General features: G+C 38.3%; 1 protein-coding gene across 1 annotated transcript in view; it reads left to right on the top strand.

The window, feature by feature from the left end:
- The window catches only part of LOC125166398 (uncharacterized), a 301,490-nt gene that overhangs the window by 165,939 nt on the left and 113,815 nt on the right, over positions 1 to 21,736 (top strand). The window contains exons 19-20 of the mRNA XM_047860338.1: positions 3,574 to 3,685; positions 5,157 to 5,281. Of these exons, the coding sequence (XP_047716294.1) occupies positions 3,574 to 3,685; positions 5,157 to 5,281 (237 nt within the window). The remainder of the gene's footprint in view (positions 1 to 3,573; positions 3,686 to 5,156; positions 5,282 to 21,736) is intronic.

Genomic DNA, 21,736 nt, shown 5'->3' on the forward strand with positions numbered 1-21,736 from the left:
CAGCCCAGAGCCTGACGCGGGGCTCGAACTCACGGACCGCGAGATCGTGACCTGGCTGAAGTCGGACGCTTAACCGACTGCGCCACCCAGGCGCCCCATGAAGTTTGTACTTTTTAATCCCCTCAGCTATTTCACTCTTCCACCCCTACCACTGGCAACCAACAATCTGTTTTCTGTATCTATGAGTCTGGGTTTTGTTTTGTTTGCTTTGTTTTATTGGATTCAACATATAAGTAAAACCAATGCGATATCTGTCTTTCTCTGTCTGACTTATTTTACTAAACATAATACCATCAGGATCCATCTATGTCGTTGTCAGTGGCGATGATAAAATGGCTGAGTAATATTCCATTGTATACATATGTACACTGCATCTTCTTTATTCATTCACCCATTGATGGACACTTAGGTTGTTTCCATATTTTTGCTAATGTAAATAATGCTACAACAAACATAGGGGTAAATATCTTTTCAAATTGGTGTTTTTGTTTTCTTCAGATAGAGACCCAGTAGTGCAATTGGTGGATTATATGATAGCTCTATTTTTATTTTTTTAAGTTTATTTATTTTTGAGAGAGAGAGACAGAGAGAGAGAACAGAGGAGGGGCAGAGAGAGGGAGAGAGAATGAATCCCAAGTAGATTCTGTGCTGGCAGCACAGAGATTTGAACCCACGGACTGCAAGATCATGACTTGAGCCAAAATCAACAATCAGTCATCCAACTGACTGAGCCACCCAGACACCCCAAGATGGCTCCATTTTTTTATTCTTTGAGGGAGCTTTATATTGTTTTGTATAGTGGCCGCACCAGTTTACATTCCCACCAGCAACGAATGAGGGGTTTCCTTTCTTCACATCCTGCCAATACTTTTTGTTTCTTGATTTTTTTAATAAAGTTGTTCTGACAGCTGTGTGGTAGTATCTCCTTGTGATGAATTTCCCTGATTATGAGTGACGTTGAGCATCTTTCCATTATTTGTTATCCATCTGTATGTTTTCTTTGTGAAAACATCTATTCAGATCTGCTACCCATCTTTTAATTGAATTTTTGTCCTTGTTATTGAGTTATACAAATTGTTTTTATACTTTGGATATTAATCCCTTACCACATATGTAATTTACAAATATCTTCTCCCATTTAGTAGGTTGCCTTTTCATTTTGTTGATCGTTTCCTTCTCTGTGCAGAAACATTTTTAGTTTGATGTGGTGTCATTTGCTTATTTTGCTTCTGTTTCCCTTGCCTTTAGAGTCAGATCCAAAAAGAGAAAAAATTGCTAAGAACACTGGCAAGGCACCTATCACCTATATTTTCTTCTAGAAATTTTATGCTTTCTGGTCTAGCATTCAAGTTTTTTACTCCACTTTGAGTTAATTTTTGCATGGTGTAAGAAAGTGGTCCAGTTTCAATCTTTTGCAGGTAGCTCTTCAGTTTTCACAACACCATTTATTAAAGAGATCATTCTTTCCTCATTGCATGTTCTTGTCTCTTTTGTTGTAAATTAACTGACCACATATGTGTGGGTTTATTTCTGGATTATTTTGTTCTATTGATCTATATGTCTGTTGTTATGGCAATACCATACTGCTTTAATTACTATAGCTTTGTAGTATAGTTTGAAATCAGGGAGAATGATACCTCTGGTTTTGTTCTTCTTTCTCCAGATTGTTTTGGCTGTCTGGGGTTTTTGTGATTACATACAAATTTTAGAATTATTTGTTCTAGTTGTGTGAAAAATGTCATTGGAATTTTAATGGAATTTGCACTGAATCTATAAATTGTTTGGGGTAGTATGGGCATTTTAACAATATTAAATCTTCCAATCCACGCGCATGGAATATCTTCCCATTTGTGTCATTTTCAATTTTTTTCATCAATGACTTATAGTTTATACTGTATGAGCAGTACGTTGATCTCTCTCTCTGTCTTTTCACCCCATTAGTCCATTTACATTTAAAGTAATTATTGAAATGTATGTATTTATTGCTATTCTGTTCATTATTTTGTGGATGTTTTTGTAGTTACTCTGTGTTCTTTTCTTCTTTTTCTCAGTTTCCTTGTTGTTTGCTAATTTTCTTTAGTGTTATGTTCAGATTCCTTTGTTCTTCTCTCTTGTGTTTTTACTGTAAGTTTTTACTTTGTTGTTACCATGACATTCACATTATTACCTTAAGTATGTGACAGTCAATTTTGTTGATAGCAGCTTAAATTTGAACACATTCCCAAACTCTACATTTTTACTGGTTGCTCCTCAACATTTTATTTTTGTTGTCACTTTTAATATATTTTTATTTTATATATTTCTGAACTAATTTATTGTAGTTTTAGTTAATTTTACTACTTTTGACTTTTAATCTTAGTAGCTTTATAAGTGATTAATCTCTTACCTTTATTATATATTTACCTTTTCCAGTGACATTTTTACTGTCATATACTTTCTTATTCTTAAGTAGTGCTATGTATTTTCAGCTTAAAGAAATCCCTTTAACACTTCCTGCAAGGTCAATTAATGGAGATAAAGTACTTTAGCTTTTGCTTATCTGAAAAACTCTTTATCTCTTCTTCAAACCTGAATGATAACCTTGCTGGGTACCATATACTTGGTTGGAAATTTTTTGGTTTGTTTGTTTCTTTTTTTTTTTTTTTTTTTTTAGTTCTTTGAATATGTCATGCCCTCCCTTCTAAGCTTGCAAAATTTTTGCTGAGAAATATTCTTATAGCTTTGTGGAGTTACCCTTGTAAATAACAATCTGGTTTTCTTTTGCTGCTTGTAAGATTCTCTTTTTATCTTTAACTCTGGACATTTTAATTATAATGTGTCTTGGTGTGGTTCTCTTTGGATTCATTTTATTTGGAAATTTTGGGATACTTGGATCTGTTGCCCTCCTTAGGTTAGGCAAGTTTTCAGCTATTGTTTCTTTACTTAAGTTTTCTGCCCCTCTTCTTTCTCTCCCCTCCTTCTGGGACCCCTATATTGTGAATATTCTGCTTCAGGTTGTCTCAGAGATCCCTTAATTATCCCCATTGTAAAATTCTTTTATTTTCTTTTTGCTGCTCCATCCAGGTAAGTTCCATTGCTTTCTCTTCCAGCTCTTTGACCCATTCTTTTACTTTATCTAGTCTGCTGTTAAATATATTTTTCAGTTCAGTTCAATATTCTTTATCTCTGTGAGTTTTGTTTAGTACTTTATTGTTTCCTCTCATCATTGAAGTACTGTGTTCGTCCTTTCTTCTCCAGAATTCAGTGAGCATCTTTATGACTATTACCTTAAATTCTTTACCAGGTGAATTACATCTCTCTGTGTTATTAAGGTCTTTTTCTGAGGTTTTTTTCTTGTTCTTTTGTTTGGAACACATTTCTCTGTTTTCTTTTTTTGCTTGATTCTCTGTTTGTATCTACGTATTAGGTAAAACAGCTACTTCTCTCAGTCTTGAAGGAGTGCCTTGATGTAGGTGATTGTCTTTCTCATTAAACCTTGCCCTAGCTTGTGGTTGTCTCTAGACAGCTGTTTTTAAAATATGCAAGTATGTACAGTCCTTTGGGGCCACAATTATAATCTCTGCTGACCTCCAGACCAGGAGATCTGGAGGTGTGTCCTGGGCAACAGTTGCAAAAAATCAGGGCCCCAGACAACCGTATAACTAGTTTTTGGGAATTCTTATCAAGATGTAGTGAGACCACAAAGGTGAGCAAGAATGGTCTCCATGCTTATTTTCCCTGGGAGTGCCTCCTTAGCCTTGCTTGATAGGTGGGAAACTGGAAGCTTATCCCTCAAGCTGAAGCTCCAGGCTAAGCAAATTGTACTCTTTTCACAGGAAGATCTGGGTTGTGTTTCAGCCCTCTGTGTTTCAGTGCCCTAGGGATGGTGACATGGCAGGAATAGCCATTACTTTACATTGATGGATGTCATTACTGGATTTTTTTCTTAACGCAATCAAACACCCAATTTCATATTAAAATAAGTAGCTTTGTTGAGCTCACTAGAGATTTTCTGATGCATCTTCTTCACCTCAGTTTCATTCTGCTTGTCCTGGTTACTGCAACCTGAGAATTCAAAGCAACATTGTGAAATTGCAAAAATATTTTAACTACAGAGTTGTGCAAAAACTTGTATAAACGATTTCAAGGAATTGCAGGTAGCTGGCCTCTTACAAATGACAACTTAATATGTTTGAAAAGAGTCTAAAGCAAAAAAAAAAAAAGACTTTTAATGGAACTATCTTATGAATGCAGTCATGCCTACTTTCATTTTCCCATAGACCAGTAGTTTTCAAATGAATTCTTATTTGCAGAATTTTGCAATAAAATCTTACGAAAGACTGCAATATATAAACCAATGGAAATCAAACTATTTTGAATAGTGACTAAGGGAGGAGGGGTGCACAGATTAGCTGCCACTTCCCATCATGATGGGCTCCTAAGAATACTTGGTTGAACTACAGGACTTAGTTTCTCCAAAGGGATAGTCTGTTTGCTGGATCCATCATCATGGGTCACACAATTCTCTGAAGTTGTACTAAATTAATTGCACAGACACAGTATGGTCCTGAATTTAAATATGTTGTTGAGAGTCATTAGCTATGGAACTAAGAAGCTGTTGGTGGCAAGGCTAGAAGGAAGTAGCCTGCTGAAGCAGAGAGCAGACAAGGAGAAAGGGTCCTGGTGGCCTTTGATTCATTTGCTACCATATTCCTAAAATCCAACTGTTTCCTTCCTTCTTCTCCATGAGCTGATTGTTCCAACTTTCCTTCAAATTATTTTTTGCTGAAAGCTAGCTTAAACTGCATTTTCTTTACTTGCCACCAATAGTCCTGATTTATTACAAATACCATGACCATGGTTGTTGTATGTATGTATGTATTTATTTATTTATTTATTTATTTATTTTTTAATTCCAGTAACATTTGTAGAGGCTGCTCCAGGGGAAATAATGCAAAAAAATGAACATGATAGTCTTCCAGTAGAAACATGATTTAGTGAGAGAACGTGGAATGTACAATAATAATTTCAATGCAAAAACCATGACTGATTATGCTTCTATATGATCAATGATTCTACAAATCATTCTGAGGAAAATGTCACTGAACCAGGTGAGCTTTCTATCTGATATCTACTAAAATACTTTATTTTTTTATTTCTTTAATTTCATGGATAAGAGAGAAAGCCTGATAAATCACTCAGTGAAGGAAAAATCAGCTGCATGGAGAACTGGAGAACTTGAGGATTATTCAGAGGATGTATCTTACTTGGAGGAACTGGAGAAACACAGATTTTCAGTTTGGTGAGTAGCTTACCCTGTCTTTCTTTTTTCAAATTGAAATTCATTGAATTAAACATGTCTCTATTCATTCCATTCTTTTATTATTCATTTATTCAACAAATATTGATTGCAGGCCTATTACAGGCTATATGATATGTGCCCTGACTTGGGAAAGCTCATAGTCCAATAAAATATATGGATGCTTAAAAACATCAATGTTATGTGATAGTGCTGTTAAAAAAAAAAAGGCACAAAGTGCCACATACACACATGGAGAAGCTGATGGCTAAGTTTGCTTGATAATAGAGAAGTGTTCTTAGAAAAAGTTTGAGCCAAATCTTGCGGAGAGGAATACGTGGAGAAATGGTGACAGTTAGTTGTGGGTTGCATCAGTAGACAGAATTGAGAGGGTGGCCAGGAAGGATACGTGCTTTAACCTTAGTTTACTTAAGATTCAAGCAGATAGTTATTGCCCTCTTTACCTGGTGGTGCATAAATAGGTATATCTGTCTATGCAAGCATATATAGAATACATATTTTAAAAAGTACGTATAAGAAAGAGCAATGGAACTTCTTAGTGGTAATGATAGACCTTTGCATTGGCAGGATTCATCAAGGGTGGGGGAATGAACAGCAGTAAGTGACAGCATGTTACATAGAGTAACCTAGGAAACAAGAAGAGACAGAGTTCAAAGTCATCCATTCCAAACTACTGCTTCCTTGCCCACCTCAAGATCCATGCCCTGAATGGTTTTCCCAATGGGCAATTATCTACCATATGACTGAGTTCCCAAGGAGTGTTCCCTTACTCTCCCATCCTGGAACCACCATCAGGAAAACTTGGTATCAGCTCAGATTTCGCTTATCCAGTCACATTTTTAATACGTTCCACTGGTTTTAGTTGAATTTAAAAGTTGGGGTACCTGGCTTGGCTCAGTCAAAGGAACATGTGACTCTTGATCTCAAGGTTGTGAGTTTGAGCCTCACGTTGGGTGTAGAGATTACTTAAATGGATTTAGAAAACAAAAAGTTTAAATACTTTCACCAGTGCTTTCCTGAAGCAGCTGAAGTGTGGTCTCCAGGTTTGTGAGTATTCTCTGAATCAAGAGATGCAAGGCTCTGCTTTAGAAACAGGAACAGGAACCAAGGAGTCCAGAAGATGGGAAATATGAATACTTCTTCTAGAAAGAAAAATAATATATAAGAAACAGTGTAAGTCTAGGCTAGGGATTTGCCAGTACAGCTCCAAGGCCAAATTCTGTTCTCCATCTGTTTTTTGTTAAAAACAAAAACAAACAAACAAACAAAAGTCTACCTGGAACCAAGAAACATCAGTTTGGTTACATATGGTCTTTGACTCTTTTTCTCTACAATGGCAGAACTGAGTAGTTGAGGCAAAATCACTGTGACCCATAAAGTCTAGAGTATTTACTATCTAGCCCTTTACCAAAAGTTTTTTCACCCTTGCTCTACACTGGTGTAAATTATTTCTCTGTTGTTCTCTCATGACACTTACACTATTTTAAAGATATTTTTATGTTTATATTTTCACCAGGCTGGGGTTCTTTGGTGTTTTGGTTTTCTATTGCTGCATGATGAATTTCTGAAGGTTTAGTGCCTTGCATTAACAGCCATTTTATTTGTTTGCAATTCTTCGGGTTGAGAATTCAGTCAGGGTGACATTATAGAAGGCTTGTCTCTGTTCTGCCATGTCTAAGGCTTCAGCTGAGGCAGCTCAGACAGCTGGGGTCTGGTTTGAATACTTCAGTTGGACCCATGTGTCTGGGATTGTGGTTCCTGCTCTCACCTGAGGTCCTCACTTTTCCACACTGGCCTCTCTCCACTGATGCTTGGGCTTCTTCTCAGCACGGTGCCTGGGGTTCAAGTGGCATCTTTCCAAGCAGAGAAGGTGGAAACTGCAGATTATCTCAAGGTCAAGCCGTCAAAGTTACACAGTGACTCCCACCATATCCTATTGGTTGAAGCAAGTCACAGGGCCAGGCAGAGGGAGAATAGATTCCACTTCTTGATGTGAGAGCAGAAAGGCGACATTGTTGGGATGGCAGACAGTGTGTGGCCATCTTTGGAAGCATAACCTACCGCATTTTGCTTCATTTATTTCTGTGTGGACAGCTGCTAGTGTCGGGCTCAACAAATATTTGTTGAACAAAACAAATGAATTAAAGAAATGAAAGAGTGTAGCCTTTATAGATAAACCTGAGTATGAATTCCCTGCAGTTTTTCCCCTGCTTGTAGCCTTAAACAATTTACTTCACCCCTCAGAGACTATTTTATCCTGTATGAAACCAGAATAATAATACCTATACTATAGGAGGCTATGGTTATAGTGAAAGTTGAAAGAAAACGTATAAAAATCTAAAATATATTTTTCATAAAGGCAACTAATATTACTAATATTAGTAATAGTGAAATTTGAGGAAAATGTCTTTTTGAGAGGTTAACATAGAGGCCAAGATCACACAGATGATGTCTCATTTCTCACATCCGTCTTCCTTTCTGTTCTTCAATACCAAGCTCATTATCACATCATGGACTTCACACTTGATGCTTCCTTTGTCTGGAATGTTCTCTCAGCTCTTAGTAGTATGGTCAGCTGTGGATGCTGCAGGCCCCAGCATCTAGTTTACCTCTCTGGTGAGGCCTTTCCTTAGTGCCCCACGTAAAGAGGTACCCACCCCTCTTCTGATTATTTACTTTCTCGTAACCTTGTTTTCCTCTTTTTTTCTTAAGTGTATTTATTTATTTTGAGAAAGAGAGAGAGAGAAAGAGAGGGAGAGAGAGAGAGAGACAATCTCAAGCAGGCCCCGCACTGTCAGCACAGAGACCAATGTGGCTCGAACCCACAAACTTTGAGATCATGACCTGACCGGAAACCACGAGTCAGAGTCTTAGCCTACTGAGCCCCTCAGGTGTTCTCTTTGTTTTCCTCTTTAAGGTACTTATCACAGTTTAAATTAATATTTTCTAGTTATTTCATTTATTTACTTCTTTTTTTTTTCCCACTAAACAGAAGCTGTAGGTAGGAAGGATCCATTCTTATCTGGTCACTCCTGGGTTTTCAGGCCCTGGTTCTTGAATACCTGGTTTGTAACAGACAGTCAGTAAATATTTACTGAATGGTGAATAAAAGGTGAATAAAAAGCTTCTATCTCCCAACTCCTTTGGTTGGCATATCTACTTATTTACTTTCAATCTCTCCCTTCTTTTGAAATTGCTATCATTAAAAAAAAAAAGTAATATGGGATAATTAACCACTATAAACATTTCTTTGTAAACCAGGATTGAGGATATGGGGGCTGCCGAGACCTCTATAAACTTGTGTTTTAAATGGTCTGAGATACAATCTGAACAATTTCCTTGATGTTTTATTAGAGCTGGTAAATCATTTATTGGGGCAGCCTTTACCTAAATCCTCTCCAAATCCCCATAAAATGCATTTAACACAGAGTACTGTACTACCCAGATTCAAAGATACATATGACATTGTGTAAGAGGTATTTGCTTCAGTGCAGCAAGATTAAATGTATGCATTTTCTTTCTCTATTTCTTATATGGCCTATCTTTCTCCCTTCCACCCTTCCTCTGTGCCTTATTTGAACATGCTGATTTGGGGAAACTTGGTAGATTGTTAGGGCTTCAGTAATTCACAACTTCCAATTAAAAAAATTTTTTTTAAATATTTATTTATTTTTGAAAGAGAGAGAGGTAGAGTATGAATGGGGGAGAGGCCGAAAGACAAGATGATGCAGAATCCGAAGCAGGCTCCACACTGTCAGCTCAGCGCCCAACTTGGGGCTGAAACCCACAAACCATGAGATCATGACCTGAGCCAAAGTCTGATGCTTAACCAGCTGAGCCACCCGGGCTCCCCACTGCCAATTTTTAAAAAATGTATAGGACCTTTAGCTAGTCAAATGCAAGTTTATCTTATTTGTAGATATGTATAATTTTTTCAAGTTTATTTATTTCGAGGGGGGGTGGGACAGTGAGGAGGGAGAGAGAGAGAATCCCAAGCAGGCTCCGTATTGTCAGTGCAGAGCCTGATGCAAAGCTCAATCCCACCAACTGTGAGATCATGACCTGAGTAGAAATCAAGAGTCAGATGCTTAACCTACTGAGCCACCCACACACTTCTATAATATTTTTTTTTTAGAAAGCTTCCAAATATGAGACTGTAGCATTTTCTCAACCAGAAAGATACCGAACTGAGTTGTCTCTGAGTGTGTAAAATCGGGAGTGTTATTTCAGCCCGCTGCAACCCCAGTGGGCCTGTTGTCGGCAGGGTCAGGTGATCATAGGTAAGAGTCATCTGGGCTGCTCCTGGCGGAGTTTGTGTCTCCGCCATCTTTCCTGGGCTACAAGGTCTATCCCGGAAAGAAATTTACATTTTTGAGATATAGGCTGGGTGTGATGGGATGACTGTTTTTGGTCATATTTTAGATATCACTCCGTACTTCAGTTGTACATGATTTATTTTCATTGTCACTCATTGGGGTGCACAGTGGTTGGCTCTGTTATATGCTCCCCTAACACCGTGCACATCTTCTTTGTGCCATTGAGCACATGGTGAGTAGGTGTTCTATAGTCTTTCTCTCCATTTAGACTAGAAGTATTACAAATTTCACAGGGGTAGTCGTGGTAAGTCTGTCATGTTAAGTCTGTTGTATTCTTTCTGGTCTAGCCACATGATTGATAAACTGTAAGCACTTAATAAATATCTGTTGAATTATTACATGAAAAATAAGAGTGACATCATAAATTGACATTTCCAGAAGGAAGTTCTGGCTGAAAGGCCAATGGCACAAAACTTGACTTTATATGCTCTGGGCCAATTTGTCTGTGGTGGCTGTTGTTTCTACCTGATGAGCATGTTTTTTCCCCAAGAATTCTTTCACTCACTCTCCTTTATGATAACAGTCACCCCTCCACCCACCGAAATATATGACTATATACCCCAAGGAGTCAGTCTATGATGTGTATCATGTGACTGTGACCACTATGATTGGTTCATGGGTGGGCATGTGATCTGAACAAGGCCACCCAAGCCCTTAACCAGGATTTTACATTTTGTTGCTTGGCAACAGCAATTCCTTCTCTTCTTCAAGGTCTTAAGTTGGAATGATTTAAATTTGACACTCCCTGTGGCTGTGGCCATGTTTCCCTCTACCACCTCTTGTTAATTTTTGTCATTTATAGCCTGTTTGAAATCAGTAGATGTAAGAGCCTCACTGATGCTTTGTAGGTGACATATGCATATACTGTTTTATACCAAGGCAAACTAGAAATTAACGTAGTGTTCAGAGATATCTAACTTCCAACTGGGAACAAGGTTCCGGAACGAGACAATCTAAAAATGTTTCCATTGCTATTCAGATACGAGTAGGTGGGTAAGTGACCAGAGAATTACATACTTTTAGAGCAGAAAGGGGTCTTGGGGATTATTCAGTTCAGCCCTGTCAGTTTATACAAGTATAAAGCTGAGACCTAGAGAAGTTAAGTGACTTGCCTTAGGTCATACAGCTAATAAATAATGGAAATGGGACTAGAACCTACTTCCTTTCCATCTTAATCCAGTCCCAATTATAAAAAAATAAATTCTCCCTAGAACTTTGTGAGTTGTTTTATAGTTTCCTGTTTCTATCAATTGCGAGCTGCTGTGATATTCATCAACGCGTTGAATAGAAGGCGCTAATTCTGGGGAAAATGCACGTAATGGATTATTGCTAGTTTTCTTCCGCCATGGGGGTGGGAGTAGGCAGATGCCGCCGTGTCTGTCAAAGGCACATGTTACTGGCCACACAGAGTGTTCTCAGTGAGTCATTTATGTGCCTGACCTGAATGTGTTGCTCAGGGAAGGTCTGAGTTAACGGTAGACATCACAACAGGAAAGTTATTCTTTAATAAAAGTGATCCACTTTCCTTTTTTTTATAACACACATGTGATTTGACATTGAAATAAAATGCAGATGCTACTTTGATTGGCGTATTCCCTATTGTGCTTTTCCAAAACACCTTCACATATGGCCTGCCTCATTCCTGAGAAATGACTTGTTGTTTATGTCATACAAACAGAACAGATTGATTTTACAGTGAGTAAGGAGGATGATGAATTGTACGTTGGAGAGAAATCCTTGTCTCAGCTAAACACTTGAAAATAAATGTTGCCTTTTGGAAAAGGCTCTCATGATACACCCATGATCCTTGTGTTTCATGCCCCCTTTTCTAGGGGTTAAATAATCGCACACATGCAATCTCAGCAAATAGAAAGGGTAGTTACAATAACCTCAAGATATAATTTTTCTTTTCACCATTTAAGCATGCTGTGAGACCTAACAGGTCAAAAAACGGCAGAGTTGTCCCAAAGAACCAACTCCAAACATCTATTTCAATATCGTATCTGTACTATGACTGGAAGAAAACATTTCTCATCGTGGTGGGAGAGTGGTATCATTTCTTTATTTGTCAAATCAATTTTACATATGAAATTTTCATGACGGGAAGCTTTCTTAGAAGTCTCCAACTTTTATCCCATCAGGATTATTCTGCACCAGGCAGTGAAAATAATGTTATGTCCTCACTCCTCCGACTATAGGCTAACCCCATCCATTTTGCAGAATATTACTGTTTATCAATCCCTTAATCTTATTCCCATACTTTTTAAAATTCAGTGTGCAAGACAGCCTTGTGAGATAATATTATTCATCCCATTTTACAGATTATATAATGGAAGTCTAGAGACCTCAGGTGGTTTATTTATCGGCACCTAACTAGCTGTCTGTATCCCTATTCTCTTTTCTTTCCACTATGGCCTGACCTCTAGCATGTTTCTACCATAGCGCTTCCTGACTAGCCTCAGTTTCTTTTTATTAAACTAACAACGAGTTCATTTTTTTAATGTTTATTTTTGAGAGAGAAAGCGTGAGCTGGGGATGGGCAAAGAGAAAGGGGGCCAGAGGATCCGAAGCAGGCTCCGCACTGACAGCAGTGAGTCTGATGCAGGGCTTGAACTTATGAACTGTGAGACCATGACCTGAGCACAAGTCGGATACTCAACTGACTGAACCACCCAAGTGTCTGAGTAACCTCAGTTTCATGTGTAGATTTCACTTTGTGTGTTTTGAAGGTTATACTGTTTTAAGTTCTAATCTATTGGCTTGTCCCACAGAGTTGGGTGAATGTGGGGTAAAGGTAAAATGCCACGGAGAAAGGCGTTGCTAACTAAATCAGTTCTAGAAAGGCCCATCAGGGGCAAATCTCTATGGGGATACATTCCTGATAGTATTTTATCAATGACCCACATACAATTAGGTATTTATTGACTGATGTCTTTATCTTATTTGATGTGGCTAAAGCATGACTATGTATTCCTACTGAAAAGGAATAGATCTTAATGCCTAGGAATGCGGTTTCTGGAACCGTAATACCTAAACTCAAGCAAATTAGCTTTACAGCTAGTTAAGTTGAGTAGTTGAGTAGAGTAAACTTAGACAAGTCTTTTTGTACTTCCGTTTCTGTGAAAAAAGTTACAGGTTTTCCCTGCTATCGGAAAGTAGAGCGTTCCTATGAAAGCTTTTGTAAGCCAAAATGGCATAATGCGAAAACATAAATGCCATTGATTTATATGGAAACATTTTTAAGCATTCCAAAACACCAAAAAGTACCTCTCTTAGGCTTTTCTGATGCTTTAGCATCTTGCTAATGGATGCACAAAATAAATCGAGATAAATCACAGGTGCCCACAGACACAGTTCAAAGGTCTGGTGGCTGAAGGCTGAGCACAGTTCAGTGAAGGAGCTGGTGGTGCCACTCTTGCTATTCTGCGATGGCCCCGCCTCCAGCTCACGATAAAACAAATGCTTAATGCTATTTTCACTTTTTTCCTTTTATCAGAAAAGTAAAAACATTCTTCAGATTTCTTTTGGTTTGCGAAAGCAGGACCTAATGTAGGTCTTCTGCAAAATCCCTTCACCCTTCTCATTTTCTATTGGCTCGAAGCAAGTCCTTGGTCTCTTTCATGCTTGAGTAGGGGATTACAGAGAGCATGGACACAGGGGACGGGAATTGTGGGGGCCCTCTCATGGTGTTCTCATCTGTCTGTGCATATAGGAGGGTGATAGGACAGCTGTGGGTCTTTGTAGTCCTGGGCAGTTGTCTCCGTACTCAAAATGAAATAAAGCCCTGCGTCTGGAAGATTCCAATCCAGTTTGCGTTTCTGTGGATAGTGGTGTGTGCTTCTTTCCTGTGTGTGCCTGAGGCTGAGAAGACCCGTATCCACAGGTGGTTCCCAGCAGTCTACTGCGCTCTGTATGCTACCTTCTTCCTCTCAGAAGACTTTTCAGCTGCTCTACTTTCTTTATGTCTTGGTAATGTGAGGATGAACCATTCTTTCCCCCTCTGGTCCCTCTTCTGCTTGTACCCACTACCCCTCATATAAGTTGATTCTAGTTATATTTTTCTGAATAGTGTTTTCTTTTGGTTTAAGTTTCATATCTACTTATTGTAGTGCAGTCGGTGCTCAATGAACTGATTTTAAAGGCTAAAGGCTATTCACTAACAGGATTTCTCCCTGTTCATTTTGCATATATATGTATGTATATATATGTAATCTGTATATATATATATATATATATATATATATATATATATATATATATATAAAATCTTATTTCCTGGACTCTATCTGTAGTTCACTAGATTCATATTATATATATATATATATATATATAATGTGTGTGTGTATATGTGTATATATATATATAAATGTGTGTGTGTATATATATATGTAAATGTGTGTGTGTATATATATATATATATATATAAATGTGTGTGTGTATATATATATATATATAAACGTGTGTGTGTGTGTGTGTGTGTGTGTGTGTGTATATATATATGGTCTTATTTCCTGGACTCTATAGTTCACTAGACTCATATTTTTTATATATATATGTATGTGTTATATGTGTGTATATATATATATAATATGTATTATATGTGTGTGTATATATATAATATGCATGTGTGTGTGTGTGTGTGTATATATATATATATATATATATATATATATATATATAATGTGTGTGTGTGTGTGTGGTCTTATTTCCTGAGCTCTGTAGTTCACTAGATTCCTAGACTGGTAAGAAATACCATATCATCTTTATCCTCATCTATATCTACATAAGCGAAATAGCAAAGCAAAATTTACTTTTCATTGACATCTACTAGGGTACTTTGAGGCTTTGACCTTTCTGACTTGCCTTCATATACAAGCAGTTATATGTTGTGTTAGGCACTGTTGGCTGCACCCAGAAACCCGTCTTCTAGCCTGTCATTCTAACCAGTGATGCTGCCTCCAAAGACTAAAAATGGTCTTTGGACCACTGGCACTTTCCTAAGCGGTCATGGACCCACTTCTGGCCATTGAGATACGAGAAGGTTGCAGCTTGGGCTTCCTTCCATTTAAGAGGGAAGCGAGTAAGAAAGGACCCTTTTGGTCACTGTCTCATTTCTTCCCATGGGAGTTTGTTGCTATATGGATGTGATGCTGGAAGTTTCTGGAGACATTTTGTGGCATGAGGAAGAAAATGGGAGAGAAACCGACCCAGCACCCTGTTATTTTGAGCCTTTGCTTATGACCTTCTTTTACCTATCTCAAGCTTTTCACATGAGGTAATTAAAGGTACTTATTGCTCAATACCCTTGGATGAACATTCTGTTGTTCATAGCTGAAAGCAATCTTACTGAGACAATGAACCTGCCTGAGTGTGGCTGTGATACACCGAAGAGCAGGTGTTCTTTCTTTCATTTACTATTTATCAGGTTTACACGGTGCCCTAAATTGTGGACATATAGTATTAGAATTCTTTCGTATAGCCTGGGATCCACCAAAGCATAGCGTGTAACCAGTTGCTTTTTAGCTTAGTACAATTTGGAAAATGGGCACAGCGTGGTGCAGGAGATTCTTCTCCATGGATACCACATTGATTCAGTTGGGAAGGTGGAGAATGAGGTGAGTAGAATTAATTTAGCCAACTGTCTGGAAACCTAACATGATGTCAGTGATAGGATTTAAACATCTAGGAGCTTCAGATCATGAGCCAGTCCGAATTCACGCTGCTTGATTTAGTTTAAATGATGAAAGGGCAAAACTGGGCATGAAGCAATGTAGGGATTTATTTGATGCAAAAACTCAAATGACCGGTAAAATAGATAATGTTCTGTTGTAGTCTTTTGCAAGCAGCACCAAGAAAACAATTGAGTGGGTGCATTCTGAGCTTCAAGCATTGTAAATTCTTTGACTCTCATATACTTTATGCCTTCTTTAATAAACTGGAGAATCTTGGGCCAGCCTCATTGGTGACGGTGGGTGGTCATTCATTTCACAATCCACTAACTTTCATGATTATTCAGTATTTTATGTTACCTAAACTGCTCTGGATTTTGTCTTATTCAAATTGCAAAATGGTAGTAGCTGATATTATTCCAGAATCATTAATCCAATTGGAGTTGTCAGCATATGGGAGTTACACTCTGACCTCTCCAAAAATGAATAGGAACTCAAGGGCCTTAAATATGCTGAAGGTATATAAATTTGTTTTTGAAATATCGGTCAGTGGTCTGCTAACCTAGTATGTCCTGTTGAAAAGAGGCAGAACCCAGAGAAAATTCCTAGGAAGGAAAAAAAAATTGATGCCAATTATAGTCTAATCTCACCTTCAATATACACATGTGTATGTACCTTAAATTTACTTCTACCTTAACAACTGAATTCTAACATAACATGGAACAAATGGTGATAATGATCAGGCTATTTACTATTTTAAGAATTTTTCCTCGGGGCGCCTGGGTGGCTCGGTCGGTTGAGTGTCTGACTTCAGCTCAGGTCATGATCTCACGGTCCATGAGTTCGAGCCCCGCGTCGGGCTCTGTGCTGACAGCTCAGAGCCTGGAGCCTGTTTCAGACTCTGTGTCTCCCTCTCTCTCTTCCCCTCCCCTGTTCATGCTCTGTCTCTCTCTGTCTCAAAAATAAATAAACGTTAAAAAAATTAAAAAAAAAAAAAGAATTTTTCCTCTTTGTATAATGTTTTATAGGGATTTTCAGGAATACATTAAAAGGGTTCCTAGTATTATGTTCCTTCTCTTTGCCTTGTCTTTCTGCTGTATCCCTCCCTGCCTAAAATTAGGTGCTTACTGACAGCTTTCTGCTGATTGTCATAAAACATGTGCTAATACTTTAAGGGTTGGGCCACTTATATATTTTAAGGCCACTCAATTAATTTGGGTCATTTTGATAATTAAAAAGTTTTTCCTAATGTTGAGTTAAATTCCATGTCCTTCTTTTTTAAATTATTAGCACCACTTTGATGCATTAAAACCCCAGGTCAAAAGCCAATCCACTTATTACCATTTATTTATCTTCTATGTATGTATGTAACTGTGTATGTATGTATGTATGCATGTATCTACCTACTTATCAACTTATCTTTGCATTTCTTTATCTCGGGATTTAATGATTTGTTAGATATCATTTAGATCAATTATTTATCAGGTTATCACATCTCAGTTTCAATATCCCTCACCATCTTCTTAGCTAATTACTCACCTCCAATAGTGTTGAGGAATTTACCACTAAGTGAAAAAAGCTCTGTATAAGTGCTTTGGATAAACCCCTCGGGTGTAGGTGTAGTTTCTACCTCTTAGGAGCACAAAGAACACACAGAGTATACACTTTTCATTTATGGACTAAAAGAATAGTATAGTTTATGGTTTAGTCTACTTGTGGATTTGATAGACATTACTCTGATCTCTGATACTTGGTTCTCTTCTTCCAGATACATAGAAAACTACATTCTCTGGTTTCCTTGTAGCTGAGCAAGTTCATTTGAATTATTCTGGCGAACTGGTTAGGAACAGAGAGGGTGTATGTCCTTCCGGTGCAAACATTGCATTGTTAATGTGAGACCTGATCCCTTCTTTGCCCTGCAAAATGTTGTAGGGGAGGCCTTGTGTGGAGATGACAGGATGAACAGATCAAAGCAGCTTGGATCGCAGACTTTTTAAATGGAAGAAAACCACACTGAAGCATCCTCCTATAGAAAAAACCTTTCATGAATAAGAACTAAACTTCTGTTGTGTTAAGACATAGACATGTGAAAGTTGCTACCATAGTCTAAGGTAGTCTACATGAACTAGCACAGTGTTCAACTCTAAAGGTCTGCATCCACCAGACACTTGCAAGTTTCTTGAGAAACTACTTGAAAATCACTTGTGATGGGACTGAAATATGGGACTGAGTCTCAGCTAGTGATGAGTGAGCTTATTCAGACTGCTCTCTACCTAATAGGTGATCTATTTCATCTTCAAAACATCAGGATGGAGTTGTTAATATAATATCCACGTTACAAATGTGGAAACGATACAATTTTCCATGGAAGTGTTCCTAAATTGGGAAAATCCCAAAGGCTTCCGAATATATAATTCAAGAATGTCCAAGTGTATTTTGCAGTAAGAGGGAAATAATGGATACATATGAGAGTAACATTTGTCAACCGTTAGTCTATTGTCCACTTAATGTATATATTCAAAATCCATACCCCTCTGGTATGTTTTGGAAGCATAGCAGTCATTTCACTCCTGTTCCTGAGTTATCATCTACAGTGATACTTTTCCAAGACAACCATGCTCCCCTTAGAGCTTCCCAACTCCCTTTGGATCTCATTCATTCTGCTCAAGCTAATCACTACCTGGACCCTTGGGATCACTACCTTCCTGAGTTGAAATACTTCTGTGTTGGCCTCCATGGTTGAATGAGGTGGTTCAGACCACATCCTTCTTCTCTTTACTGCTTTTTCATAAATTACCCATAATGCAGTCACAGCAGCTTATGATATAATTGAGTCACTCTAAGGTTGGTGTGCCTAAAGAGAATACAATGTAGAAGAATCAATTAAAAGCTTAATGCTAAATATAACTAGTCTCAGAGTTCAAGGGAAAAGAATTGAACTTAAAATGAAATCATTTCCACAATATTCCTTGATGGATATTCCTTACTTATGAATCATGACCTTGGTCATAGAGTCTGTTCTTCCTCCTTATTTCTGAGACCTTCTCCACTATCAACTTTTACTGTGTCTATATCCAGTCTCCATTATGAAACTCTACACTCTATATGCAGAGTTTGCCTTATGACCAGTTGTCTCTCTCCATTTGGTTAATCCTGAGTCCCCATAGATTTCAGTGGCAAGTATCCCAAGGAAGATGTTAGCATGGAATTGAATGAGAGTCCAGTGTGGGCTTTGACCTTTCCACATGAATTCCTCTCCTTGGATTCTGTCAGCTTTGAGAGACAGCTTTGTCCCCTATTGTTCTTGATATTTAGGAGATAGATACCATATAAAACACATACAAAACACATATGTGCACGTACACGTATGCATTTGTTTCAAAGACAACTCAAAAAATTTTCAGAGACAATCAGTCTATATTTACATTAAGGAAAAGAAACATTTTCTTAGCTACAATATCACCTTCACTAATTTCTTGCCCTTGAGGATGTTTGTAGTTGGTTCTATGAGACATGACAATAGCAGTTTCCAGAGATAGCTCTTCATCTTCTTTTATTTTATTTTATTTATTTTTTTTTTAATTTTTTTTTCAACGTTTATTTATTTTTGGGACAGAGAGAGACAGAGCATGAACGGGGGAAGGGCAGAGAGAGAGGGAGACACAGAATCGGAAACAGGCTCCAGGCTCTGAGCCATCAGCCCAGAGCCTGACGCGGGGCTCGAACTCCCGGACCGCGAGATCGTGACCTGGCTGAAGTCGGACGCTTAACCGACTGCGCCACCCAGGCGCCCCTCTTCATCTTCTTTTAAACTTAGTTCCGGAGTTCTCAGTGTTCAAGAAATGTGGCCTGTTAGCAGGCCAGCCTCCCACTGATGTTCACTTTTTATCTATATCAAAACCCAGATGTGATGTCATAGCTTCTGTTTACCTTATATCAGAAGCATTCTCAGGCCATCTTTCTCACTTCCCTGTACAGACTATGAGCCGGAATTTGGGGAAAAAGTTGGTCTTCCAAACCCATTAGAAAACTGACATTAGTTTTAAAACAATTATTGGCATACTTTTCTCGTGTCAACAAGGAACTGATATGTGTGCTTCTCCATATTTTCCCATTATTTCTTGGTAGTCCATAAAATTCTCTAAATGCCTCAATGCACACCAATTTGGGGCGGTTACCTTTTCTGTTTGACTATAATGGGAGGCATCCTGACATCAACCCATTCCCTAAGTAAAAATAAAGTTCTGGGGCACTGGGTGTCTCAGTCAGTTGAGCGTCCCGCTCTTGATTTTGGCTCAGGTCATGATCCCAGGGTCGAGGGATCAAGTCCTGAGTTGGGCTCTGTGCTAAGCGTGGAGCCCGCTTAAGATTCTCTCTCCTTCTGTCCCTTTCTCTCTTCTTCTGCCTATGCCCCATTCCCCTTCACTCATGCTCTCTCTGTTTCTCTAAAATAAAATTGAAACAAAAATAAATTCTTGTTCTTGTCCTCCTGATCACCATAGTTCTGTCATTACATTATCATTCTCCCTAGCACACTGTTTTGAATTTGAGATAGCAATGGGCATCCCACCCCACACCCTTTGGCACCCTTAGGCACACATATCTGTGCCTAAATGGTCTATACACTTTCCTTGTGACATCTGTAGCCAACATCTCCTTTCTTCGTTTCTTTTTTTTATGGCTAAATTATTATGATAGTCTCTCTTCCAGTCCCTCTCCTTCCAAAAGCTCCATCCAATCCTGTATTCTAGCAACTATCTAGAATGAAGGATTTTCTTTTTAAACATGAATTTCTTCATGCCTTCCTCTGATGTCAGTAATTACTAACTCTTAGCCAATATTCTCTCTACGTGGGCACTATTCCAACTGCTTTGTATCATTTCTCGAGTCCTCAACAACTCTACAAGGTAGGTAATTCTACTATCCCCATTTTAGAGAGGAGGAAACAAAAGCCCAGAGAAGTTAACTAATATTGTCACGGTCACATATGTGGCAAGTAGTAGAACTGGGATTCACACCCAGGCAGTATGAACTCTCAGCCTGAATCACGATGCTGTGCTGCCTCCAGTCACAAATGAAAATAAAAAACCACCTACTTCAATAACATCCTTTCATCCAGCATATAGCGTGTTAAAACTATCCAGCAGGCATGGATTCCCAGTGTCGGATAAGTACAGCTCTTGGACATGGCCAGTGAGTCATGTGGCATAAACCTGCCTAGGAGAAAAACCATGAGTCACATCAGGCTTTTAGAAATGTGGTCTTTCCTACAAGAGCACAGGTGGGGGAGTTGCTTTTCTTCTTGTTCTTTTTTTTTTCTTCTTCTTTTTACCACTCTGGGAGAAACATTTGTTGCACCCTGTGGATCTAGAACAGGAGAATTGGGTTCAATAATAGTAAATCTCAAATTTATTCTTATCTTGGGTACCTTTCTGATTCTGGCTGATAGCAGATTGGAATCAAGGGAATAACTTAAGAACAGCAGTTCTCAGGATATTTTAAATTAAAGTTGTTTGGGGATTTATCAGTCCTCAGCAGTCTCCTCTAGATAATTCAGTTTATGGATTTGGGAATAGCGATTTTTATTCTTATTTTTAATTTGATTTCTGACCTTTCTGCTCTCCTCTCCCCACTCTCTCTCCTTCTCTCTCCTCAAATATATCAATTTTAAAGCAGTCCTTCAATAGTTAAAGCAAATAATAAGGCAAAAGGTTTGAAACAAATGGCTTGGCTTATTTTGGGGTTTTGCCCAAAATTGAGACTTAACTTAGTCTCTCTTACTCTCTGTAAACCTCTCTTACTACCATATCCCTCTCATACCATCCCACCTCACCCCTCCCCCTACACATATGAGTCAATAATTCTCCACTTTTTACTGACCAGTTTTCATTTGCTATCAAACATACTTCATCCTCCGCCATCTGATACTATTGTAATCATATGTCTGTAATATTTTATTCCATTGCTCCCATACTTGCTACTTTACTTCTCTACCTTTCACCTCTATCATCTATTGGCAAGTGAGACCTAAATCTACATACTTCTGTTCTGGACATATATCTCTTGCTAGCTCATTAACTAACACTACTTCAAGAGCCGCAAAGCGCTGACGTGAAGTCACCAACCTTCTCCATCAACCAGATCTCTCTCCTCATCTAAGAAGCAGATAACTTCTTAAAATGGTCTCTAATGGGTGTCCCCCTTCAAAGGTTTGGAATCTCTTTCCATTTTCCCTACTTTGTTCTCTGCATTGAATTCCTGATTTACTCAGAAAACATTTATTGGGCACCAACCATGGTGCTTGGTTCCATAGATACAAAGTTGACGAGAATGATTATTGGACCATCATAATGTGCTTGATGTGTGTTTTTGAATTTTGTATATCATTATAA

This window comes from Prionailurus viverrinus, chromosome B2 (genome assembly GCF_022837055.1).
Source record: "Prionailurus viverrinus isolate Anna chromosome B2, UM_Priviv_1.0, whole genome shotgun sequence".
Classification (NCBI taxonomy): domain Eukaryota; kingdom Metazoa; phylum Chordata; class Mammalia; order Carnivora; family Felidae; genus Prionailurus; species Prionailurus viverrinus.